At 41.7% G+C, this 22,527-nt stretch overlaps 1 protein-coding gene across 5 annotated transcripts in view; it reads right to left on the reverse strand.

Annotated features, from left to right (window-relative positions):
* Positions 1-11,026: 11,026 nt before the first annotated feature.
* The window catches only part of LOC311001766 (receptor-type tyrosine-protein phosphatase delta), a gene marked incomplete at its 5' end in the record, with an annotated part of 99,879 nt that continues 88,378 nt past the window's right edge, over positions 11,027-22,527 (reverse strand). For all 5 annotated transcript variants that reach the window (XM_083992901.1, XM_083992900.1, XM_083992904.1 and 2 more), the window contains 7 exons: positions 11,027-12,285; positions 12,831-12,966; positions 13,183-13,337; positions 14,034-14,159; positions 14,395-14,521; positions 15,325-15,503; positions 16,861-17,146. In XM_083992901.1, the coding sequence (XP_083849027.1) occupies positions 12,217-12,285; positions 12,831-12,966; positions 13,183-13,337; positions 14,034-14,159; positions 14,395-14,521; positions 15,325-15,503; positions 16,861-17,146 (1,078 nt within the window). In that variant the 3' untranslated portion in view covers positions 11,027-12,216. The remainder of the gene's footprint in view (positions 12,286-12,830; positions 12,967-13,182; positions 13,338-14,033; positions 14,160-14,394; positions 14,522-15,324; positions 15,504-16,860; positions 17,147-22,527) is intronic.

Below are 22,527 nucleotides of genomic sequence, written 5' to 3' on the forward strand. Positions count from 1 at the left end.
CAGCCTTAATTCACAGCTGCAACTGTCACACTGACACATTTCAATTACAGTGACAATTACACTGATAAAAACAGAGAGAAGTGTGTGTGTGTGTGTGTGTGTGTGTGTGTGTGTGTGGGGTGGGGGGGGGGTGGGGGGGGAGCTGTACAATTCAACTCACACCGCCTTAAAGGACAATTCCAGGCAAATTCAACTCTGGGCTGTATTTTCATTTTAGGTCTAAAAGAAGGAATCTGAAGATTTTCAGTTTAATTGCTCCTGTTTTGCGGTATTGTGTCTGTCCCCGCATCGCCACGGCAGCAATGAATGGGAGCGGATGTAAGTTCCACTGCTTAGGCTGTTTCCATCCCTCAAAGCCACAGACAGCGTCAGATGGCGACTCAAACATGCACCCATGCACTTCAAGCAAGCCGACATGTTTGTAAAACTAGATCTAATTCAAAGTCTCCCAAGTTGACGCTCGGTGTGTTCACGTGCAGTCGGAAGCTCCCGTTTGTGTCATAAACCAACCCATAAACACAGGAATATCAACTCTTGACTTGCTTATAGTGAATAAACTTCTGGGTGCATGTTTGAGTCGCCATCTGACGCTGTCTGTGGGAAAAAATTGCGACTTTGAGGGATGTAAACAGCCTAAGCAGCGGAACTTGCATCCGCTCCCATTCATTGCTGCCATGGCGATGCCGTGGCGATGCCGTGACAGACACAACTACCGCAAAACAGGAGCAATTAAACTGAAAATCTTCAGATTCCTTCTTTTAGACCTAAAATGTTAGGAAAATACAGCCCCGAGTTGAATTTGCCCAGAATTGTCCTTTAAGGCGGTGCTCATCAGTCTGGTTGCAAGTTTGCACATAAATGTAATGAATTGAGACCGCTGCTGTTTTTAATTGTAAATTCTTAATGTGATGGCCCAGTGTAAAGTAATTATGTAGCCCACAACTTCCAAGATGCTGTCTCAGCCTCACAAATATACTAGATGGTAGGTTTTACAATAAGCAGCACCAGAGGGGTGGGGTACGCACACACACACACACACACACATGCATACTCAATCAAACGAGGCCTGCAATGATAGCCAAATTCCTCATCATCACTGCAATGAGTGAAGCTTCTGCTATACCCAGACATTAACCCGCATGCATCTACAATTTTCTCAGGCTGACACTTCAATTAGGCTAATCCTGCCTGCATACAAAATGCTGCACTCCCCTCCTCTCTGAACCAACGTTGCTGGAGACATGCCATATTCCTGTGCTTTTTTGCCCGCTCTGCATCACAAGTAGAGGAGCTTTTTCAGCGATGGAGGAGAGAATCCAGAACGATCGGTTCCACTTCCAGGCAGAAACACAAGAGGGAAGAGAGAGAGAGAGAGAGAGAGATGCAGGGAAGCAGAAAGAGGGGGAGGGAGGAAGAGAAAATGGTGGGCGGTTGAAGAAGGCCAAAAAAAGACAAACTCGCCCCGCTGTGTGTTTCCTGCATTCATATGTCCCACAGGCACATAGAAGACATGGAGGAAGCCTTTGGACGCTTCCAGTCCAAGCTGTTGATATAATAAACAACTCGGTGGTGTTCCTACAGAGGGCTCCTCGGTCCTGGTTGGGGGTCTTAATTGTTTCAGTTGCAGTGAGGTACTTGAGAAAAGACTGTGAGAACAAAACTGTCCCAATTACCAAGATGGGCAAACTTGAAAATCACCCACTCTGCCAGGAAATGATGACGTTGATTTGATTTTGCAGATGATTTATCTGGACTTGCAGTTGGATTTCTGTTTCTTAGTTGTGCGATATGTTGTTTCCATCTGATGAGATGTAGCAGTAGGCTAGTAGCACTGGGCCTCACGTTGAGGAGGGAGATGTTTGTCATTTGACTGCTGATTGCATATAGCACTGTAACCCAGGTGTAATAGACTCAACTTGGCATCTGGAATTTTCCATGACTGATCCCAGTGATACACAACATACAGTATTTAGAACATGATTGCCGGTGGGTATGGCTGTGATGTTATGAATGCTAACGAGAAATGGCCTGAGAAAATGTCCCAGATGGATCAGGAAGAGTTGGAGAAGGATCCACAAATATGTCCATCTGATTTAAGGTGATTCCTGCCATGTCGAGGCACGCTCCATGTCAAGATAGTGGGAAAATGAGAGACAGTTTTCAGGAGGGAATAAATTGGCTACAGATGCTTTGCCATGATTTTGAATGTTTGTGATAAAAATAGGATTTAAGTCAGCTTGCAGAGTTCAGGAGAAGTCGCTATAATCTCCTATTTTCTTTTCTCCTAATATACAGAATATAAAAACACAGTTATTACCTGCCAACGTTGTATTCGCTCATAATTTGGTTACAACTCTGTGACAAACATGACAAAGTAATCACAACCTCAGAGCGTTGCTAAAATGGCGAAACGGTGGAGGCAGGGAAGCTGTTTTTGTTTTGTATCACCTGTCACTCCATACTCTCCAGTGACCAGAGCTGTCAGCGCTACATGGACACCCCATCCCCACTTCCCTTTTCTTTTACTCCCTCCATCATTCCCTGTCCTCCCTGAGGCGGTACACTAGGACATCTAGGCCACCAGTGGGAATCCAGTAGTTAATCTCTGCTAGTTAAATGCTCTTGTATGGCCCTGAGCAGTAGCAGTCAACCATCCCCTTGTTTCTGCTTTACTCCCTCCCTGGGGAAACTGTTCATGCCTATTTTTAATGCATTACATTGGAAAAAGAAAGTCTTGTTTCAAGGTAATATTTCATATTTTTGAACTGAATTGATAGTTTGATTGGAAGTGTTTGTCTTGTTTGTGGCTTTAGGGTTTCAAAGAAAAGAAAACAAACCGGTGCTTTTTCCAGGGTGTAGGCCTAGTGATATCAAGGGGAGCATGTCATCTTTTTTTCAGTGTGATTCCATTCTCCACCTGCCATCTTGTCTCATTCTACAAAACCAAACACTGATTTTCACGTGTCAATCACGCTATCCAGCAGGATCCCTCGCGCTCATTGTCATGCAACTAATAAGTTACTGCCTTTCATGTCACAATACACCGATCACCCCGCACATAAACCATAGGCTCGCAGATAAAGGTACCACTAAATGTTTTTTAAATGATAACAATTTCTGTGCTTCAGTAGCCTCAGGTGGGAATCCCTGCCTCGCACAGAAAATGCAATCTGCCTCCGACTGCGCTGAAGGCCGGCGACTCTTAGCCTTGGCCTTCAGTAGAGGATATGCTTTAACAACCTCCCTGGTGTAGGGCAAAAGAACTATTACCACTGTGATAGCATTTGCAACCAGTGAAAGGTTGACTCAGTAGTCCTCTTGAATCAGCACTTTAAACTGAGTGCATTTCGCAGGGTGCAGAGCATTGCTAATGACATGGAAAAAAATGAAAAAAAATATTTGTAAATGTATCCTCTAATTGTGAGGTGAAGCGTTAAAGAGAACTGTGTTTCAAATCCAAGTCAAGGCTCCAGCAATATACTGTATCTGTAACTAATTCTGTATCTAATTATTCATTTTTATATAGGTTTTCTCACTATATAGGTGCCTTTCTTGAAGCTTCTGCAGTTGAGCTGAGCATATTCCTGGCTGACTCTTCTGTAGAGCAACATGACAGCTTCATATTATCCCCGATAAAGTTTTTATCTAATATCAAAAGCAGAAGCACTGTGAACAAGACACTGGAGGAAAAAAAAAGATGGACAATATGAAAGGCTGGCTGTATATGAGGAGCCTCCTAAAAGCTCTCTCGCTGTGAAAAAAAAAGTTCCTTTGAGCAGAACTGTCTTCACTTTCAGCTGAAATTATACACACCCTGACAGTGAAATGACTACCAGCTGGCGGAGCGAATAAAAAAAAGGGGTTAAAAAAATATTTAATTTCATGACAGCTCATTTTAATTACAACCCCCAACCCCACACCACCTCCTCCAACTCCTCAACAGCATTGCATTAAAGTTTGAACTTACACTTGCTCCACGTTTTTCCCATTATACGCAGGAAGCTGAATTTTCCCATTACAGTGAGTTAGTCACAGCCACTTTCAGTTAGCGGAGCTGCCATATGCGGAAGAGTTTTATCATCAGAATGTATTATGTAAGATTGACTGCAGGGTGGTGTGCACGAAAAAAAAAAAACTAAAAAAAGGAAACTCTTGCTATCAGCTCCCGCGTCTAAAATGGAAGAATCCTGTGCAGGGGTGGTCACGGGGCTCGAACCATTCAAATGGGCCAGGAGTGCTGATGCGTCCTATTTACCTTGTGGTAATGGATTTGTTTGTGGCCCAAACCCCCCTCCTGTCTCGAAGGAATATTGGGGGCTTAGCTCCATTCACTTTCTGCTGCCCTGGCCATTTATTTTGATTAGGGAATGAAGTCCTCCACACAGCCATACCCAGAATAATTGACATTGTGTCCTCTGAGGTCACAAAAAATATACCCTTAGTACTTATCCCCTTGGTGAAGTGGCAGTGTATGAAAAGATTGCAGCTGAGCACCGAACTGAAGGTGCATTATTGCTTTAGGTTGCAACAAAAACCTGTCGGGGAGCTCGTAAATTAAATTTCCTGTTCTGTTTTTTTTGTTCAGGCTTGACAGGATAATTGATGTGTGCTGTGAACTTCCAATTGGCTTCAACTAGCCCATATATTTTTTATTTCTCTTTTGTTGTCAGTCAGGCCTAAAAAGCCACTGGGGACACCAGTGTTTTCTTATTTGAGGTCATATTGGGAAATAATTCCCAGCTCATCATTATTTAACAAGCTTGAACTTACTTAAGTTTTATTACAAAACGGCAAAACGACAGTTTCCTGATTCTAACTTCTGGAGTGTGTTTTTGTCCTACTGGCTTTCTTCTGATAGGAAACTAATATATCTGCATTAGACAGAACAAGGCAAGGCTTTATGGCTTATTGTGAGTGCATTTTCTTACTATTTGCTTACATTGCAGCAAAGTAACTGAAATAATCATTGCTTGATTAACTGATTAATGGATAGACGATCAGAATGAGTTGCAGCTGTAGAGACAATGGGGTAAATGTTTTGCTGCACTGTCACAGGGGCAATGTAGGAATGTTCTAGATGTTCATGTAGTCACTCACACATTGTAAAATGCATGCATGTCTCTCAATAGTAAACTCAAAAACATCATCTCATTGTCTAACTAGAAACTAAAGAGTTTTAGTTACAAGACTGCCTGTGTCCCCCCCACCACACCAGCACATTCAGAGATTAGTCCCTAAAAGTGTCCTGATGCATGTCCACTCCCAGATGAAGCCAAATAGGAATAGAGAGCGCAGCGGCAGAGAGAAGGGGAAGCAGATGGCTGGCCTACAGAGGTTCTGATCACAGGGATATTGGCAAGATGCTGAGCTAGAGAAATTAACCTTCAGAGGTTTTTACACTGCGGCAACTGTTGGCTCATGCTGGATTCCTCTCCAGCCCTCTCTCACCGTCTCTTGTCGTTTCTCCAGTCAACCTTTTCGCTGAAGTCGTCTCTATTCCATCCCTCTCCATTTTCATCAATTATTATCTCCCTATTTTCGCTCCGTCTTGTTTTACTTGGTCACTCACTTGAAGAAACCCTCTCTCTTAACCCATTTTCTCTGAGCTTGCTAGTAATAATGGGCACTTCAGAGACAAACAAAAACACTCTAACTGCATTTTTTCAGCAGCCTTGTGTTCATCCTCCTTTCCTTTCCTTTCCTTTCCTTTCCTTTCCTTTCATTTCCTCCTCTCCTCTTCTTTCCTTTCCTTTCCTTCCTTTCCTTTCCTTTCATTTCCTCCTCTCCTCTTCTTTCCTTTCCTTTCCTTTCCTTTCCTTTCCTTTCCTTTCCTTTCCTTTCCTTTCCTTTCCTTTCCTTTCCTTTCCTTTCCTTTGTAGTTGCAGTGGTAACTAAAGGTCAAACCTTCCCTTTGTTTCTGAGGTAGCTCTAATGCGATGTGCAGACAAAGTCAATGTAGCGTTGGCAGCAGTGTCAGCTCTTATCTTGGTTCGTCATCGCTGAACTGGGAGCCCGCTCGATTGAGGATCCCCATATGGATCATCATCATCACCATCACCATCATCATCATCATCATCCTGCTGCAGGGCATGGTGCCTGTCTTTCTGCTGCACAACAGCCTTCTCCATTCTGCCGGTATCAGGCCCCTGGGTTGTGCTTGCTCGCAGACCCATAGCTGTCCATTTCATTTGCAGCACACAGTCGCTCCACTTGTTCTGCATTCTGCCTCCAGTCCAGTCAAGCCAAGAATCTGGGAAGTGCAATGTCTGTTTACTCAGCTGCTTAGTTCTCCGGTTTAATATTAGCTTTGCTGGTGGCCAGCTGTGTCTGTGAATTGGAGACAAGGGTCTGAGCTCTGCCCTTAACAAGAATATGACTGCTGCTAAGATCTTTGGACTTGACATTGTAAAGGATATTACGGTGAAACTAATTTGGCTTTAGTTCAACCAGCAATTGACTTTAGTATTTTGTTCCACTGCAGCTGAAAATGTCGTTGTGAGGCAAGAGTTTGAATTTCAGTCCAAACTGCAGGTCACTGAAGGAATCTGTGTTCCTTTAAATCACTTTGATCATCATCAACATACTGCAGAAAAACACGTTGGGTGGTCGATGCTGTGAGTCTACGGCTTCTTGATCAAAATCACCTGCCAACATAATTGATTTCTTTACTGTAAATAAACAGTTATGCTATTTCTTTAGCTGCTCAATACATTTAGGAAGATGTTTTTCTTCTTTTAATGGAAATAAAATAAAAAGAAGTGTCTGATTCTTGAACCCTACTCACCATTGTTGACAACAGAGCTGCGCTGCTCCCTAGCCCTCATTTGGACATGTTTCATCAAATTTAGTGTGTAAAAAAAAAAAAAAAAAAGCATTAAGGGAGCCAAGGCAAGCTGTCGTTGTTTAAGGGGGGTAAAGGGATAAATGAGAAATGGCTTGTGCGCTGTGTTGTGACTGGCTGGTTGGGTTCATAATTTGGGGAAAAAAACTGCTGAGAGACAAAGACGGAACATCTGCTCCACACATCTGAAGTGCAGTCTTGGGTGAAAAATAAAATCTGATGACAGTAGGGGTTGCTTATTTTGTCCTATTCTTTCCTGGTGCGAAGCAAACATCTGCACTGGCACGACTGCTCAAGGAATTCCTAAATTCATTGCGACCAATTTTCATCAGCTTGTCAGATCCGAGATGAAGCAGTAAGTGCTCTTGCCACGCAGTAATCTGTGAACGTTTTCCTGCATGTCATATGCAATTGTGTAAACGCAGTAATATGATCGTCTAGTATTCAGTGGAGTCTGTCCGTACCGGCTTCCATTTTGTTGTCAGAAATCTTCAGGGTGCTGGTGTGCTCTTCTTTGACAGACTTGTCATCAACACATGCTGTTAGGGAGGGAGGGTAAATACTAATAACATGGATGTACCTTCAAATAATATTAATAACACAGTGTCAAGTGTCAAACATTAGCATACAATAGACATTATTCAAGCTGTTTCATGAACATTGACTTTCCCAGTCACTCACATTGCTTCCTTTGGCAGATACAATACTTGCATTAATGTTCATGTAAATATCAGCCAGCATACAACAGACCACACTAGTTGTTACATGTCATTGTTTTTGACACATAATCTCCACAACAGCATTCTCTGTCTAGGTACAGTACTTGATATTTATTACATTTCATCACTGCTGTTATTTTCTATTGTGGACCAACACTTTGCAAAGCTTGTAATACATGAAAACTTTCCGTGGCAGACTCAGGAATAATGTTTCTGAAGCTGGGTGTCATACCTGACAACATCTGTCATGTGTTGTCATGAGGGATGATGTTTTCTAATTGACTGCATGGGTAGTTCTCTGAATTTTTTTTTGAATAACTTCTCCAGGCAAGCAGTTATTGACTTCCAAAATGTTCCCCAGCTGTCATGCAGCTTAATATTGTTTTTAAATAAATCATGTTTTGTTTATGCAGCTCTCTCACTTCAGGTTATCGGCACTTATTATCCTACTTTGAATATGGAATGATAGGCGGCTGTTGTTTTCAGATAGAGGAACATGTGGCCACATGATGAATTGATAATGTGGTTTTTTCAATAATCTGGAAAATAATGTGTTTCAGTAAGCAGTTGTATAGTTGCTGTGACTGTACAGGATAGAGGCGCAGTGTTGCTATCACTATAGACATGGTGAATCCTCATTCATTTCCTGAAATACCTTCCTGTGTTGAGAAGCTTTAAGTAAATATATATCTTTTTTAAATGTATATGATCTATATGTGCATATAGATTTATAGTTATTATATATTAATATTTATGACCACACATATTTACCAATGATGATATACATTACCAGAGAAGATGGAGCCCCCCCCCCCCCCACTGGCTGTATCCAAACCAGTGCATGTCAAGTCTATACACTGAATCATAATATTAAACACATTTAATATGATTCATGGTTGTGACCTTACTTGAGGGCAACGGTTATACACATCTTGTACTCTCGTACGGTGAATACATACAAAGTGGATGAGAGGCACAAACACGCAGCAAAGAACTGTAAAGCTGTGTAACTGCACTTACTACAATTGAAGTGTGGTTTTAGTTCTGAGTCTCAGCACCACAGGACTTTTGTCACTAGGGTGAACAAAATCTGTGTAAAAAAAAACAAAACAAGGCAGCTTTGAAAACATTGCACTTCATCTGTCAAAGGTTCCCCTGATGATTCATTGTGGCTGACATCAGTGACAGAAAAACCAGAGCGATGGAAATCTATTTAAATGCGGTGAGGCTCAATTTCCCCTTTCATGAGAGAACTGTGGATAATATGTTGGGCCCAGACCAGTAGGGGGTAAAATAGCTTCATCTGTCTTTTCAAGTCAAAGTGAGGTGGAGGGAAACAAGTGAAACGCCGATGCATAACACTGACATTTTTTAATAGAATTCATTTATAACAAATGGAACTTGTGTCAGCAAAGAACTGATTTTCATACAGACTTCTTTCGCCACCAATGTAACCTAAGTAAGAAAATAAAAAGCACTCCTTTCATTCAGAAAAAGAAACATTTTACGCTTACAACTAATCAGAGGTAATTGTATGATCTTTTTAACAAGCCTTTTTTTTTTACAATTTCATTATTTAATTTTTCAGTCTATGCATCCAGACGAGAGATAGATAGAGAGAGCAGAGAACACAACGTTTATTTCTGTTAATGACACTCCAAGCTTGAATGGCAAAGCCACAAGAACAGATGGTTGTGGGACAGATTTTTCTGAAGTCATCTGCTGGAGTAACCATGGCATCAGAATGGATGCTCTTTTTCGCCACAAACTTTTTTTTTTTTGTCTTTTTCAAGAATTGATACCTTTTTTTGTGTTATTTACATACACACAAAGTGAACGTTTAAGGAGATCTTTTTTATAGATGGGTTCAAGTAATATATTATTGGGTTTAGAATCAATAGGGCAGTGCATAGTACAAAGATAGAGAAAGTGCAAGTCTTCCTACCAGGCCAGCTTTGGCCATTCTGCAATGTTTCACCATGCATACGAAAAAAATAAGGAAAACAAAAAAAAAACTGAGATGAGAAAATAAACATGTTCCGAGTCTTGAACATAATTAACATTAGCCACCATGAGGTTAAATAATAGCACTTTTATATCTCAAAATTATGACAAAATGAATCTGATAAGCAGTGGACAAAATTAAAACACATAGCTGCTTGAGTTAACAAGGGAAAGAAAGCACCTGGAATGCACATCCACAAAGCCATCAAAGAGGGGACAGAGAAGGTAACGAATGCTCAACAAAAGGACTGAAACATAACCAAACTAAACCCAAGTCTCTGACCTTTATGTCATAAAAAAGACATGGCACACCGGATTGTCAGGAGAACAGAACCAATATTTTCTTTGCAGTTTGTATTTCTCTATATCTTCTTTCGGTAATGACACACATGAACGTCTACATTTCCAACCTAAGGCATGAAGAAGAAACCCTTCGGTGATGACCTGTGCATTAGGCATTTTTTTGACCAAATCAGCTTTTACTGGAGTGTGACAAAGCATTTTAAGATCTGTTGCAGAATATTCTGTACTTTGCTGCTGTAAAACGTGAACTGGTAAAAAGCTCATTAATGTAATGTTGGGCCTTGACACATGTACTATATGGACTTTTACCTCATCCTGTTGAGTTCTGAGACCAGTATTCTGTTATCTCATCCCCAGCTGCATGTTAGAAAATTTTAAATAATATGTATTGTAGCTATTGAGTATTCTTGACGGTTTTCTTTAGAGGTCAGTGTTATATAAAGTGTTTTATTCTAATTCACTCAGCCACAATAAGGCCACTGAAAATGAAAAATATGAGCTTTGAAATGTTCTTATTTGCATATATAATCTCATCATGTGACAAATGAATACTAAAGGTAAATAAACTATACAGTTACAATTACATTTACACTAAATGCCTAGATTACTATAAGGATACATTAATATGTTAAATGAAACATTATAAAAACAGGCATAAATATAAGGCACTCTAAATGCAAAAGGAAAAAAAAATGCCATTACCGTCGAATGCTTTAAAGTACCACAAGAAAGTGACGTCTTTGTACCTTGCCCTATTGTGTGGCGCGAGCGGTGAGTGCGGCTGTGTGACCCCTCTGCCTCTAATTACAGACCGTATGAGAGTTTGAAAAAAAGAAAGAAAATGCACCAGTGATGCTTTGACTGGCATCTGACATTCCCGCTCCCACACGTCACTTTGCAGGGGGGGAGACAACAATGTCATGAGTGAATAACATATCCACATAGAACCCTATCTAAAAACACACATATTTATTGCACAAGAAAAGATGCACTGAATCAGAATACAATTTTGTCCTACTGATGTGCATTCCAGTGAAAAATATCTTCATTTCCCCCATATAGCACACAACTCTCAATTTGGAAGCCTTCATAGACATTCCATATTTTATATACTTTTACTCATAAATTATATATTTTATTTATATATTTAGACTGTTATATTTATGGTTTAATATATATTTTACATATATTTGACAATCTGTACCATATATCTATATATCTTATCCAATTTATCAGGTTCTCTTATCATCATTCTAACATGGAAGAACTAAGATAATCGGTAGCAGCAACTTCATACTTTGCTCATCCCTGTTGATTCCACAAAGCCCCAGTTTATCTTATGGGAGTAATTAAGTTACCATGTATGTGATCATGGACAAAAACCAACAGAAAAATCAAGACCAAAAAATAACTCTTGGACAAAGTTAGATTTTGGTAGTGTGAATTCCGTTCTGTGCACTTAGTGCAACAAAATGAAGGGGAGAAAATAAACCAACAAAATAATAAAAAAAAGCAAAGAGATTCTCTGCAAAACAGCACATACGTCAGAACAGTTCTACAGCTTTAAAAAAACAAAACAAAAAAAAACATTTACGTAAATACATTTTATCACTTCTTTCCAAGTGATAAATTTGTGTAAAAAAAGGAAATTCACACAGTTCAAAAAAAGCACATCAGCTGTATAATAAAGTACTAAAAAACTAAATCAATAATTTGTATTTATTTCATAGATCATTCTAGCGTAACCCTCTCCCAAAATTTAGATGATGAACATTGTGACAGGAAAAGGGGTATTTATTCATTATTACTTTAAGTCTGTCCTGCTGTTGTGGACCAAGCATTGTCTTCTTTTTCGATGGGTTGGTTGTCTGTGTGTACTTGATTGTGAAACAGATTTTTTTTTTCTTTACAATGTGCATCAAGTTTTTTTCCCCGCAATTCTGTGTGCCTCCAATGCCTCTCGTAATGGTTCATAATCACTGATGCATTTCTGACGATGTCATTATTGTTCATTTAACTTTTTTGTTGTGTTGGTTTCATTCAGTTATATGAGCCCCAAAATGAATCCTTGAAGCAAAAGAGAAAGGTAATTCCGTATGATGCTTCAACAGTCAGGATTTCCTCACTTTGACTCAAGGCGAGGTTTTCTTGGGGTTGGTAAATACTTGGTCCTCCAGGAATCATCTTTTTCATTTTTTGACAAGTCATGTCTCACATCCAACACTTAATGAGTTGTTAGCAAGGAGTTAAGGAGTACTTTCTCAAGCAGGAATTTATGGCTCAGAAGAGAGGCTCACTGGGTTTTCTTTCCAAAGGGCCCTCTGCTTTTTTCTTCCAATACTGGGTCCTTTACGTTGCATAGTGATCAAAGCTTCCCAGGTACTCCAAGCCAGCTCTGTAGCAGAACTGGTATTGATCCTGAAAACAAAGAAGAGTCTTTAGTATGCACAGCCTCTGGCATCTTGAGTGTTCTCTATCACTTTTTGGTCCATTGTGTCTTAATCACAACCATTACCAGTGTGTTTATTATTAGAGCCACATGAAATTTGCGTGCTGTCATTAGAATTGAACTAAAATATTTTTTGTATAAAACAGCAGAGCTGTCAGTTTTGACAAAGGTGTAGAGAACATGTTGGGCAGTCTTTATGAAAAGGTGAGATTAAATTGCAGAGGAGAGCAGACAGAACTACTCTAGATTGGACCAGCTACTAAATTAATCACAGCCTTTAACAGAGACTTGCTTTAGTTAATCTGTTTGGCTCAAGAGGAGACTTGGAACCTCACCAGACCTTTCAGGCAAATGGAGTGCACTATCAAAATTAATAACACAGTAACTGATTCCATGTGCAGTCTGTAGTGTCACAAAACCTTAAGTAGCTCTATTACTATCTCAGTGCAGTCTGTGGGTTAGGTTTTCTTTGCAAGTGCAGTGGAAAAAGAGGAAAAGGATCAAAATGTCTCACCTCTGTCTGCACCATAGCTGGTCTCTGTGTCCGCAACATTTTCACTGTCTGAAAGATGTCTACTACGCCTTCGTATCTCATTCGTTCCAAGACGATGCTGAGGGTGATGAAAACTCCAGTTCTACCAACACCCGCGCTGTGTGGAGAGATCAGAAGGGCAGCAAAGTCAATGTTGAGGCCAGACAAAGGAGATAATTATATAAAAAGAAGCTTAGCTTTAAATCAAAACAGTCTGTTAGTACTGTATGCTATTTTTTAAAAACCAATTCCAGCTCTAGTGATATTTGCATCAAGTTTCATTTGATGCAGAGTGATGATATGGTTTGGTAAGTCATACCAGTTGCTCACTTACCTACAATGGACTGAGATAGGCCCATCTTGGCCAAACTGCTCTTTTGTTTTATGTACTTGGCCAATGAAATCGATGAAGCCCTCTCCTGATTTTGGCACTCCTTGTTCAGGCCAGTCTGTGAACTGAAACTGCCTTACTGTCCGTGACTGTCCATCCTGGAAATAACAGGATGGGAGAAATAGAAAAAAAAAAAAGCACAAATTGGACATTACTCAGAAATATGGAAAATTGGCAACAAAACCTGAAATGAAACAGTCTGAGTTGTTTTGCAGACAGCCAACCCATGGCAGTTCATTCCATGACCATCTCCATCATAACGCTGCACGCCTTGGTGCATTCTGCAGTGGGAGACGACAGCCTTCTTGAGAAAAAATCTGGGAGCTCAGGTGCCAAGTTTAAAGCATCAGAGAAAATATTTTGTCATTAGAGTTATTAGAGAGTCTGTCATTTTACCTGAAAGTATTAAGCATGAGCACTAAAGATGCAAATTCCTTTGATGTGCTACCCCCCGACAGGGTGCTTGGAGAATCGACTTTGAGGGTGTGCATTACTTAAGTGATATTGTATCCTCTTGATAAGGAAAGCAATCCCATTGACGAAACAGTGGAACATGCAGTACAAAGGGAGCCTGCACTATTTATCTGTGTAAGCCTTTGATGGAATTAAAAACTCTGGCAGCTCACTGCTGCCGGCACAACATTTGTTTTTACACACTGACATGTGTCATAAGTCCCACAAATATATTTATGCTTATGTTACACTTAAGGCCATAGTTTGGTATAAACAAATATTTGACAGAATGCCACAATTCTGATCTAATAACTAGCGTACTGTTAAGATGCTCTGCTTACCCTGGCATCAGTCACTTTGAACTCTCTCAGGATATACTGGGGCATGTTGTACTCGGCCATGGGGTCCACCACAAAGTACTGGTATCTGGCCGACCTTTCTGCTGGCCAGTACTGGTGGCATTTTTCCTGTAGGGAGTGAAAAATAGAATACCACAGTGAGCCACAGCATTCCCTCCACACACGAGCTTCATTCCCAGAAATTTTGTTATTGTAATCTCATGGCTGAATCTATGGTATTTCCTACAAGGTTTTTGTAACATGCCCCTCTGTGTTCTGTTGCCAGACAAAGGTTTATGTGCAAAAAAAAAAAAGAGAAAGCAAAAGACAGGACAAAGACAGAAGAAAATAGGCACATGCATACCCTGCCCATTTCTCTAAGCTTGGTGAGCATAACGACGATGGTGGAGTTGTGCTCCCAGAGCATTCTCCAGAAGTCCTCTGTGGTCTCTGCCAGTGGTCCCTGCGTGGCAATGTAGGCTTTCTGTTGCCTGTGGGAATCCCATAATCACATGATGTTAAAGGTGTGACATGTATCAGGGAAATACATTTCAACTTCCACTGTGACCGGTTTGTAGATTAATGCTGCGTTCAAGACAACTCGGAAGTCGGAAAAAAAACGAGCTCCGAGTTGTAAAAAATGAATTGAACGGCGTCGAACTCGGAAATTACAGGTCGGAAACTCAGGTATCATATCAGAGCTCCGACTTTCCGACTTGACGTCACGACAACATCAAAACATGGCGGCCCTCGTCTTAAACAGTTAGAATTTAGACATTTTAAGTTCTTTGTTGAGGTTTGAATGCATATTTCTGTGTATTATTGCAGTAGCCTATATGAAATACGTTTATATTTAGCTGTGATTGTTGTATGGTGTGAAATTGTGTTCCTCGTATGTGACGGAAATAATGTTTGTGACGGAAATAACGTCTGTTATCAAGGCTATAACATTATATGTGCACTCATCTGCAGCGTCTCCTCTCCTCCAAAATAAACATCTTTTACTGCTGCATTGATTTTTCGTATTCAGCTATGAGCCACAATACGCCAAACTTCCTTCAGGTATCCATGTTTTTTTTCTCCTGAGTTCCTGCAGCGTGAACGCAATGATGTCGGAAATTTTCTAGTTGGGATTTCCGACCTCCGAGTTGTTATGAACGCAGCATATACAGATGTAAAAAGAACCATATTAGCAATGGTTGATGGGAAACATGGCATTGGCTCTTGTCTTGTCCACTGACACTAAAACTGTTCATCTAATACACAAGGGGTGGCATAGTACTTGAGCACTTACCTGTATCCATCAATGAAACTGGCATTGATGTAGTCTGAGCCCTCAACTCCTCGAATGGGCTGAAGACACACTCGCGTGGACTCGTATGGCATTATGTTAACAAGGCGGTTCTTGAACTTGTTGCAGGGGAGATTGGCACTGATGAATCGTGATGTGTGGGCTTTAGTGTTAGCTAAACGCTGCATGGGAAAAAAGAGAAGAATAAAGATATTTGAACATAGCGCTATCAGCTACGGAGCGCTGACATTCTGCTGTTTATTTCCCCGGTGACTGACTGTGTTTGACACTAAAGGTGGATCGTACATGATAAAGATCTGAGCACTATGAACAATTGCCTGCGAGCATGCATGCCTGGAGAGTAGGGAAGAATCCTTAGCATAATAAACTGAACATAGTGAGTGATGAAATCTACACTATAATGGCTGCTAGTAGGCCTATACTGTGGTTATATACTATTTCAAACCATAAAGTATGGAAATAGCATCAAAGTGATTACTATCACAGCTTGCCGGTGCTGGAAAAAAAAGAGGCATGTTATGATGAAAAGACAGGGAAATGGATACCTAAGCAAGTCTGGGGTGGACAGCAGTGCCAAGTAATCTAACCTGCTTATCATCATCCAATGGAATCAACATCCTTCACACAGCACGGAAGTGGGTGCGTGACAAGCAAGCAATAGCACGCACACAGCACTGCCACAGACTGCAAAGGGCTGAATAAGGTTGGTGGAGCCTCTCATTGTTAATGCCGAGTGTATTGCTCAAGTCCCTCTGGCAACTGTTCTGTGGCTGGGAAAACCTATGTTTGGTGTTTTCATGTAAACCGAGAGCCTTTGACCAAAGGAAGGGGGGAAACAGAACGGGGAAAGTTATCCTATGTTGCGTTACACAAGTGAGTCAACTAAAGGGAATAGAGGGGAAACCACAGGCCCCATGCTGTCTGCTGAGCCTAATGGTGAGTGGAAGCGTAGACTTGGCCATGCTCGGTATGACTCCCATACTGTGACAGTGGGGTCTGCTCGGGACGTGACACACAGTTGCCACTTTGATGTGTGTAAGTTCTCCTTACATATGGAAAGTTGTTTCTGTAAAACTCAATATCAGGTGTGGTTTGAAATATTCAGATTATGTGGGAAATTAAGATCCATATCTTACTATTCACTCTCTTCAACTTTTCTTGAATTTCCTGCTCTCTCCATATCCCACATCCTTACTCTGTCTTTTTTTTATGATTTCAATCTATGAATTTTTTGTACCTTATTTCCATTGTCTCTATCACTTTGTTCTCTATCTCCTCATTTTTGCTCATTTTGCTCATATAACGTTGATTATGTGTGCAATTAATCTCCTTTTTTTCCTCTATGTTTATTTGTTAGCCATAGACATTTGTTTTGTTGTAATTAGTGACAGGGGTGGAACTTACGTACAAGCCAATCGGCTTCGTTCCCTCCTTGCACCATTAAATATAAATGTGTGCTAAATAAATAAACCTAAACCTAAAGCAGAAACCAAAATGACTGCACACACAGTTCTTTACCTTGAACTCAAGTTCCATGCCGGTGACATTCTCTCCGCCCTCTATCTGGGTCAGTTTCTGAATGTAGGCGTATAGGTTTCTGGCGGGCACTTCGGTGGTGCCGCAGTTGACGGCCTCTTGCAGCGCGTCATGTATGAAGACATACTGGTCCTCTGTCTGCACCATGTAGTTGCGCTGGGCACGCATTAGCGTTACATGCCCATAGATGTCCACAGTCTTCTCGTGCTTGATACGTTCCAGCATGGCATCAATCACGATGAAGCAGCCTGTGCGTCCCACCCCAGCACTGCAATAAAAAAACAGAAAACATCAGTAAGGAATGTTTATAGGATGGATTTCTCCACTGTAGCTCTAAAAGAAAGGTTCAGAATGTTATAGAATAAGACAATTTAGGAGAGCGCTAAAGTCACTCCTGTTAACCAGTCAATACTTTCCACATGGTCTACCTATCTAAACTGGGATTATTTTATATTTCTTATCATATGTTTATCAAGCTTTTGTATTGCATTGTACAATGTTAAATCATGTTAAACCTTGTTTGTATTTATCATATATGAACGATTTTTGTACCTCACAAATGTATGCTCATTAGCTTAGAACTGTAGTCGGAGAATGCCACCCCACAAGCCCCTGGAGGGTTTTTTTTGGCATTTCCCCTTCACATTGTCTTAGATTTTATATATTATATCTTTTTTAACTTTTGATATGTGAAAAATAAACAAACAAACAAACAAACAAGAAGAGAAAAAAATGTAGAAGTTGCCTAATTTGACATGTTTCTGTATCATAACGTCTGCAGATCATGGCAATGCTACAACATGAAGGTCGGTGCATGCACACAGGTTTGAAGAATTTACTTTCTTCCAGTGATGAGGCAAAAAGGTAAACTCTCTGTGCCAAGTTTTGCGCAGTAGGACGGGCCATTTGGCTTGGTGTGTAATTAAATGTGAAGTGGCACTGTGTGGAGAAGAGGGCTTGGCAGCAGCAGCCTTCAGTGGGCTCACTGCTGGCTTAGCAATCTCGTCTCTTCCCTCTAGACCCCACCTGTGCTCTCCAGCCCATCAGGACTAATCACTTATGCAACAGCAACATTTAACCTTTATGTCATAGTTCTGAAAAGTGCCACTACAACAAATGCTCACATAAATGTGGATACACAGTCGCAATTCTGAGAGTCTGATTTTTTTTTTTTTGAGGGCTTTGTTAATGTGCTGTGCAACTTCTGAGAAGTGCAGCTGACTTCAATTAACGCCATTAGATTAGCACAGTGCACCTAAATGGCATAAGAGCTTTAGAAGAGGCACTGAAAGGCAGGTCTCTTCATTAAGATTCACATCGGCACATTTTTACATTAGTGAGAAAAATGCACAAGTGAAAAGGCACTCTGACAAAGAGGGGAAATGTTTTGCTGTTTCTCTTTGACCTCTCCTTGCAGGCCAGTTTGAGACATGTGGTATAAATTTAGCCCCGTTTCCAGACTGCTGACGGTTTAAGAAAGCTCACCCCTGCACATTACATGTTTTAATAGCGCCAGCCTCCGCACAGATGTTTTCTCGTGACAATTTATTTACCGTGGGGCGACAAGGTGGTGCTAAATCTTGTTTGTTAACTTTCCCTCTCGCAAAGCGTGGCATTGACGAGACTTCTCCGCGCACTTGGCACTCCAAAGTAAATAGGTTATTCAATCCATTAAGCTGACATGCCTACGAGGTGTGAGCCGTGCTCCCGTGCTTCCTCCTTCTGATGAAGCATTTGTTTTTCATTTGTTCCGAGCAACAGGGGAAGGGTTGAGAAGGAAAACTCAAGAGGGAGTAAAGTTGGTCCCTCAGGGAGAAGTCTGCTTAATGTGCCATGCTGCACTGGAACTGTGCTGCCAGTGGAATAAAGACACATATGGGAGTCATTGGCTTTAACAAATGATCTGGTGATCACTTTCAAAATGGCTGATATTGGCCAAATGAAACTGAAGTCTTTTGTTATGTTTTGACAAAAACCCTTCACAGCTCCAGGTCCGATTCCAGAAGGCTTCGCATGTGAGTGAAAGAGAGAATCGGGCGGCATAGAAATGTGAAAAGTGTCTGAGGGATATTTGAAGAATGAATCACTTCCAGGTTTGAGAACACCTCAGCCCTTGGGCGGGCAATACAGAAAGTGGAAGAGATTTCTCCCTTTACCCCAGCTGCTTCCAATCTGAAAACATTTTACAGTGCAGCCCTGAATGTGGGAGAGTGATGACCTGCGAGAGAGTAAGTGACAGGGTGACAGCGCCGGGCTAGAGAGACGGAGACAGAGGAAGATGAGGAATGGGGGGAGAGAGGTGTGGGGAAGGAAGGAAGGTAGAGTCGTGGAGAGAGATGCTGCAAGTTATCTAGAAGTTGTGTAGTTCTCAAGTTAGTTTTCTAAAAGGCTGAGCTGCAGGGATATATATTAACCACCTTTTTCCCCCCAAAATGTAAGACCGGAAACTGTTAGAAACATGTGTAATACTCCTTTATTGACAAGCGATGGTGTGTGTAGTGGGGTGAGGTGGTGCAGAAAGCCGTCAGAACATTTGGCAGTTGAAGGGGGTGCTGGGCTGGCGGACTGCACTAATGACCTGACACTGCCTTTTCAGCCAGTCAGGACCAGCTGCTTTGGACATCCACACACATTAAGTGTCAGACTAATATGCTTTCCAGGAGTTTAGGGAATGGGAGAAAAAGTGCAGTGTAAAATGCAGCTGCAATGAGTACTGAGAAGATAAAGCACGAGCAGCAGTGAAAGCAATTACATATGTATTGTTACCAAATCTCTTGCTGTCAGCTAACCTGTCACCATTCCCCCCACTCTGCTTATTGAACAGACATATACTCACCAGGATCACTGCATAGCTGCTAATGCAGTCAATAATCATTTTAGTCTTTTGCCTGTGAGAATATACTTTTCCCCAAAAAAAGTAAACTTGGATTTACAGAACAGTGTTTTCAAACACTGAGTGCACTTTGAAGGTTTAGCCACTTTCCTTAAGAAGCCACTGGAAAATGTTTGTCTGCTGATCTTTGTCCATAGTGAGATAGCAACAGCAGTGGGACTGTTCCTCTGGCATGCAGATAACACCAGCACAGAGGGTGAGTGTCCTTCCCTGTATGATTGAATCTAAACAGTTGTTTGACCCTCTCCAAGAGCACATCAACTCTTTATGACTTTTCTTTTCCACCAGCCGTGTTTTGTGTGCCTCCTTGGCACTAAACCCTTTGTGCAACTCCTCTATTGTACCGTGTCAGGTCTCTGATGGTGGTGATAGGGAGGCCAGTGTTAGATCATTTCTTGAATCTTTCATTGTAGGAAAACATTGCTGAATTGACCATTATGTGTTGAGAGGCAGTCTAGTGAATCTCTGTCTAGACTCAATGGGCCCTAGTTTCCTTGACCGAGCTAAGTCTAAGCTCAGCGCAGCTTCGCCACGCCAACGGGGCGTGGACCAGGTCCATTTCGCAAGATTGGTGGGCCGCGCAGTCAGACTTAGACCAGCGCAAGCCCTTCCCTCGTCCCTCCCACCGGCGCAAACGGCAAAGAGGGAGGAGAGAGGGCGGGAGGGAGACAGGAGGAGGAGAGAAAGGCGTGGAGTGGGTTTGACACAGCCGAGTCAGATCTTCACCAATCAAAGGAGCTCCTCTCCTCACCTTTAACTGCGCGGCGGGTGATGCGCGCTGCAAGTTTGTCATTTTATACTTTGACATGGACGGAGGAAACAGCGACGCCAGAGGCCGAACCTCTCCCCGGAGGAAACAGCTGTTTCCCCGGAGGTCCGAGCTCAGAGTGACCAATAATGAGTTTACTAATATACTTAACCAGGATTGATCTGATACACTGAGAACGGCTGCCCAATGTAAGAAACAACAACTAATAGACTAATAAAGAAACTCACATTTATTCAAACCCTGTGTAAGCAAGATGAGAGGTGTAGCCTACACTAATCACAACATAAACAAACACCATGAAATCAGCGTAAAGGACGCTCTCTCTCTCTCTCTCTCTCTCTCTGTCCTCCTCTCTCTCTCTCTCTGTCCGTCTCTTTTTTTCTCTTTTTTTTCTGTGATAGAGAGTATACTGTAGTAGGCTATATACTGACTATCTGATACCGAGGCTGTGGTGGACTAAGAGAGATGATGATTTGTGTTTTGTTTTTCATTACGGCTACGTGATGCGGTCGCTCGCTCTAATGAATTAATAAGTAAATAAATAAATAAAGCGATCATCACAAGGGCAGAGTGGTATCTCAACACGGCAGCGACATGCAGTCATCCACCCTCAGTCCTGCTTGGGACATCCACAGCTGCTTTTCAGTGCCAGTTCGTCCCTGCTGTGTTAATTCAGGTGGAGTTTCCATTACGCTGCCGACAGCCTTTGATCTCTGCTTTGATCTGACGTCAGATGTGACGGGACAATCTATATAGATATAAATTCACTGTTGATTCCATTAGTTGCATTAAATAGTGGTTATTGTGGATATTTATTGCATTGAAATGTGCCTGGAACTGTGGAGATCTGCCTGTGAGGTCTTGGTGACGTGTGTGCACTGCAGGTCAGTCAGCCAAACTTGCACTGCACCTGCTGCGCTCCGCGCTGCGCTGAGACTAGACCTGGTTGGAGGTGGCGAGCTTTCAGCGCAACCTCGGCGAGACATTTTCGCACAAAACTTCCACTGCACCAAGCTGAATCTGTGACGCCTCCCCCTGCTGCGCGGCCACGCCTATCTCAGCGCAGCGCGATCTACAAATCTCCCAATCTGACTTTGCGCTAGGCTGCGCTGGTCGAAACTTGCATTAGACCAGCTGCGCTACCTTGCGCCACCTGCGCTGCGCCAACAAACTAGGGCCCAATATGTCTATTGAAATTCATCAAATTACTCTTTCATTGTAATCTGTTATATGGCTTCCGTTTTGTGTGTTTTTGCTATAATGTTAGTTGTGTGTGTTTGTCTTCCACAGTCTCAGAAAGAGAAGTTGAGAACCTCCATACAAGCTGAATTATGAACAATACACAGTAATAAGAGAAAAAAAGGAACATAACTCGGTTGTCAGTTGAATTCTATGAAACTGTGGCTTGTTCTATCAAATGTTTTTCTTCTCAGTCACTAAGAAAGGTCAACATATCCATGACATTCAATCATGTCCTTTTGACCTCTGCTTTGACTTGACATGGCCTGGGCAGCTTCAGCTGGAGGAGCAAAAAGCTCTCTGACCTGTGGGTTAGTGGAAACCGCGGGAAGCAGGAAATCATGAAATACGTTGTAATGTTCCTGAGAGACAGGAAAAGTAGTGTGATCTCACCTTGTGAGAAGTGCTTCTAGGTGGAAACACATGAACGCATTTTGATAACTACTCTTAAATACTCCCGTGGGGGGGTGGGGGTGGGGGTGCATTAGCCACCCACCAAAAACATATTTGCAACATCCCAAAAGCAAGTGCTCTGATTTGTGCTTGTATGAATATTTCTGAGCCTTAATCTTAGTTCACAGTTTGCTTTCTGGAAACTTAGTGATTGATTCTCTGCCTTACATGGAAAATTGTCACTGATGCAGGGAAAAAGAGAGAATGAAGTTTATGACAAATTAGAGCAATTTAAGTTTGTACTAGCACAAATGAAATACAAAACCCTTCTTCGAACTCTTGCTGTGTGAATCGC

Source organism: Trachurus trachurus (genome assembly GCF_905171665.1).
Source record: "Trachurus trachurus genome assembly, chromosome: 18".
In the NCBI taxonomy this organism is placed as follows: Eukaryota; Metazoa; Chordata; class Actinopteri; order Carangiformes; family Carangidae; genus Trachurus; species Trachurus trachurus.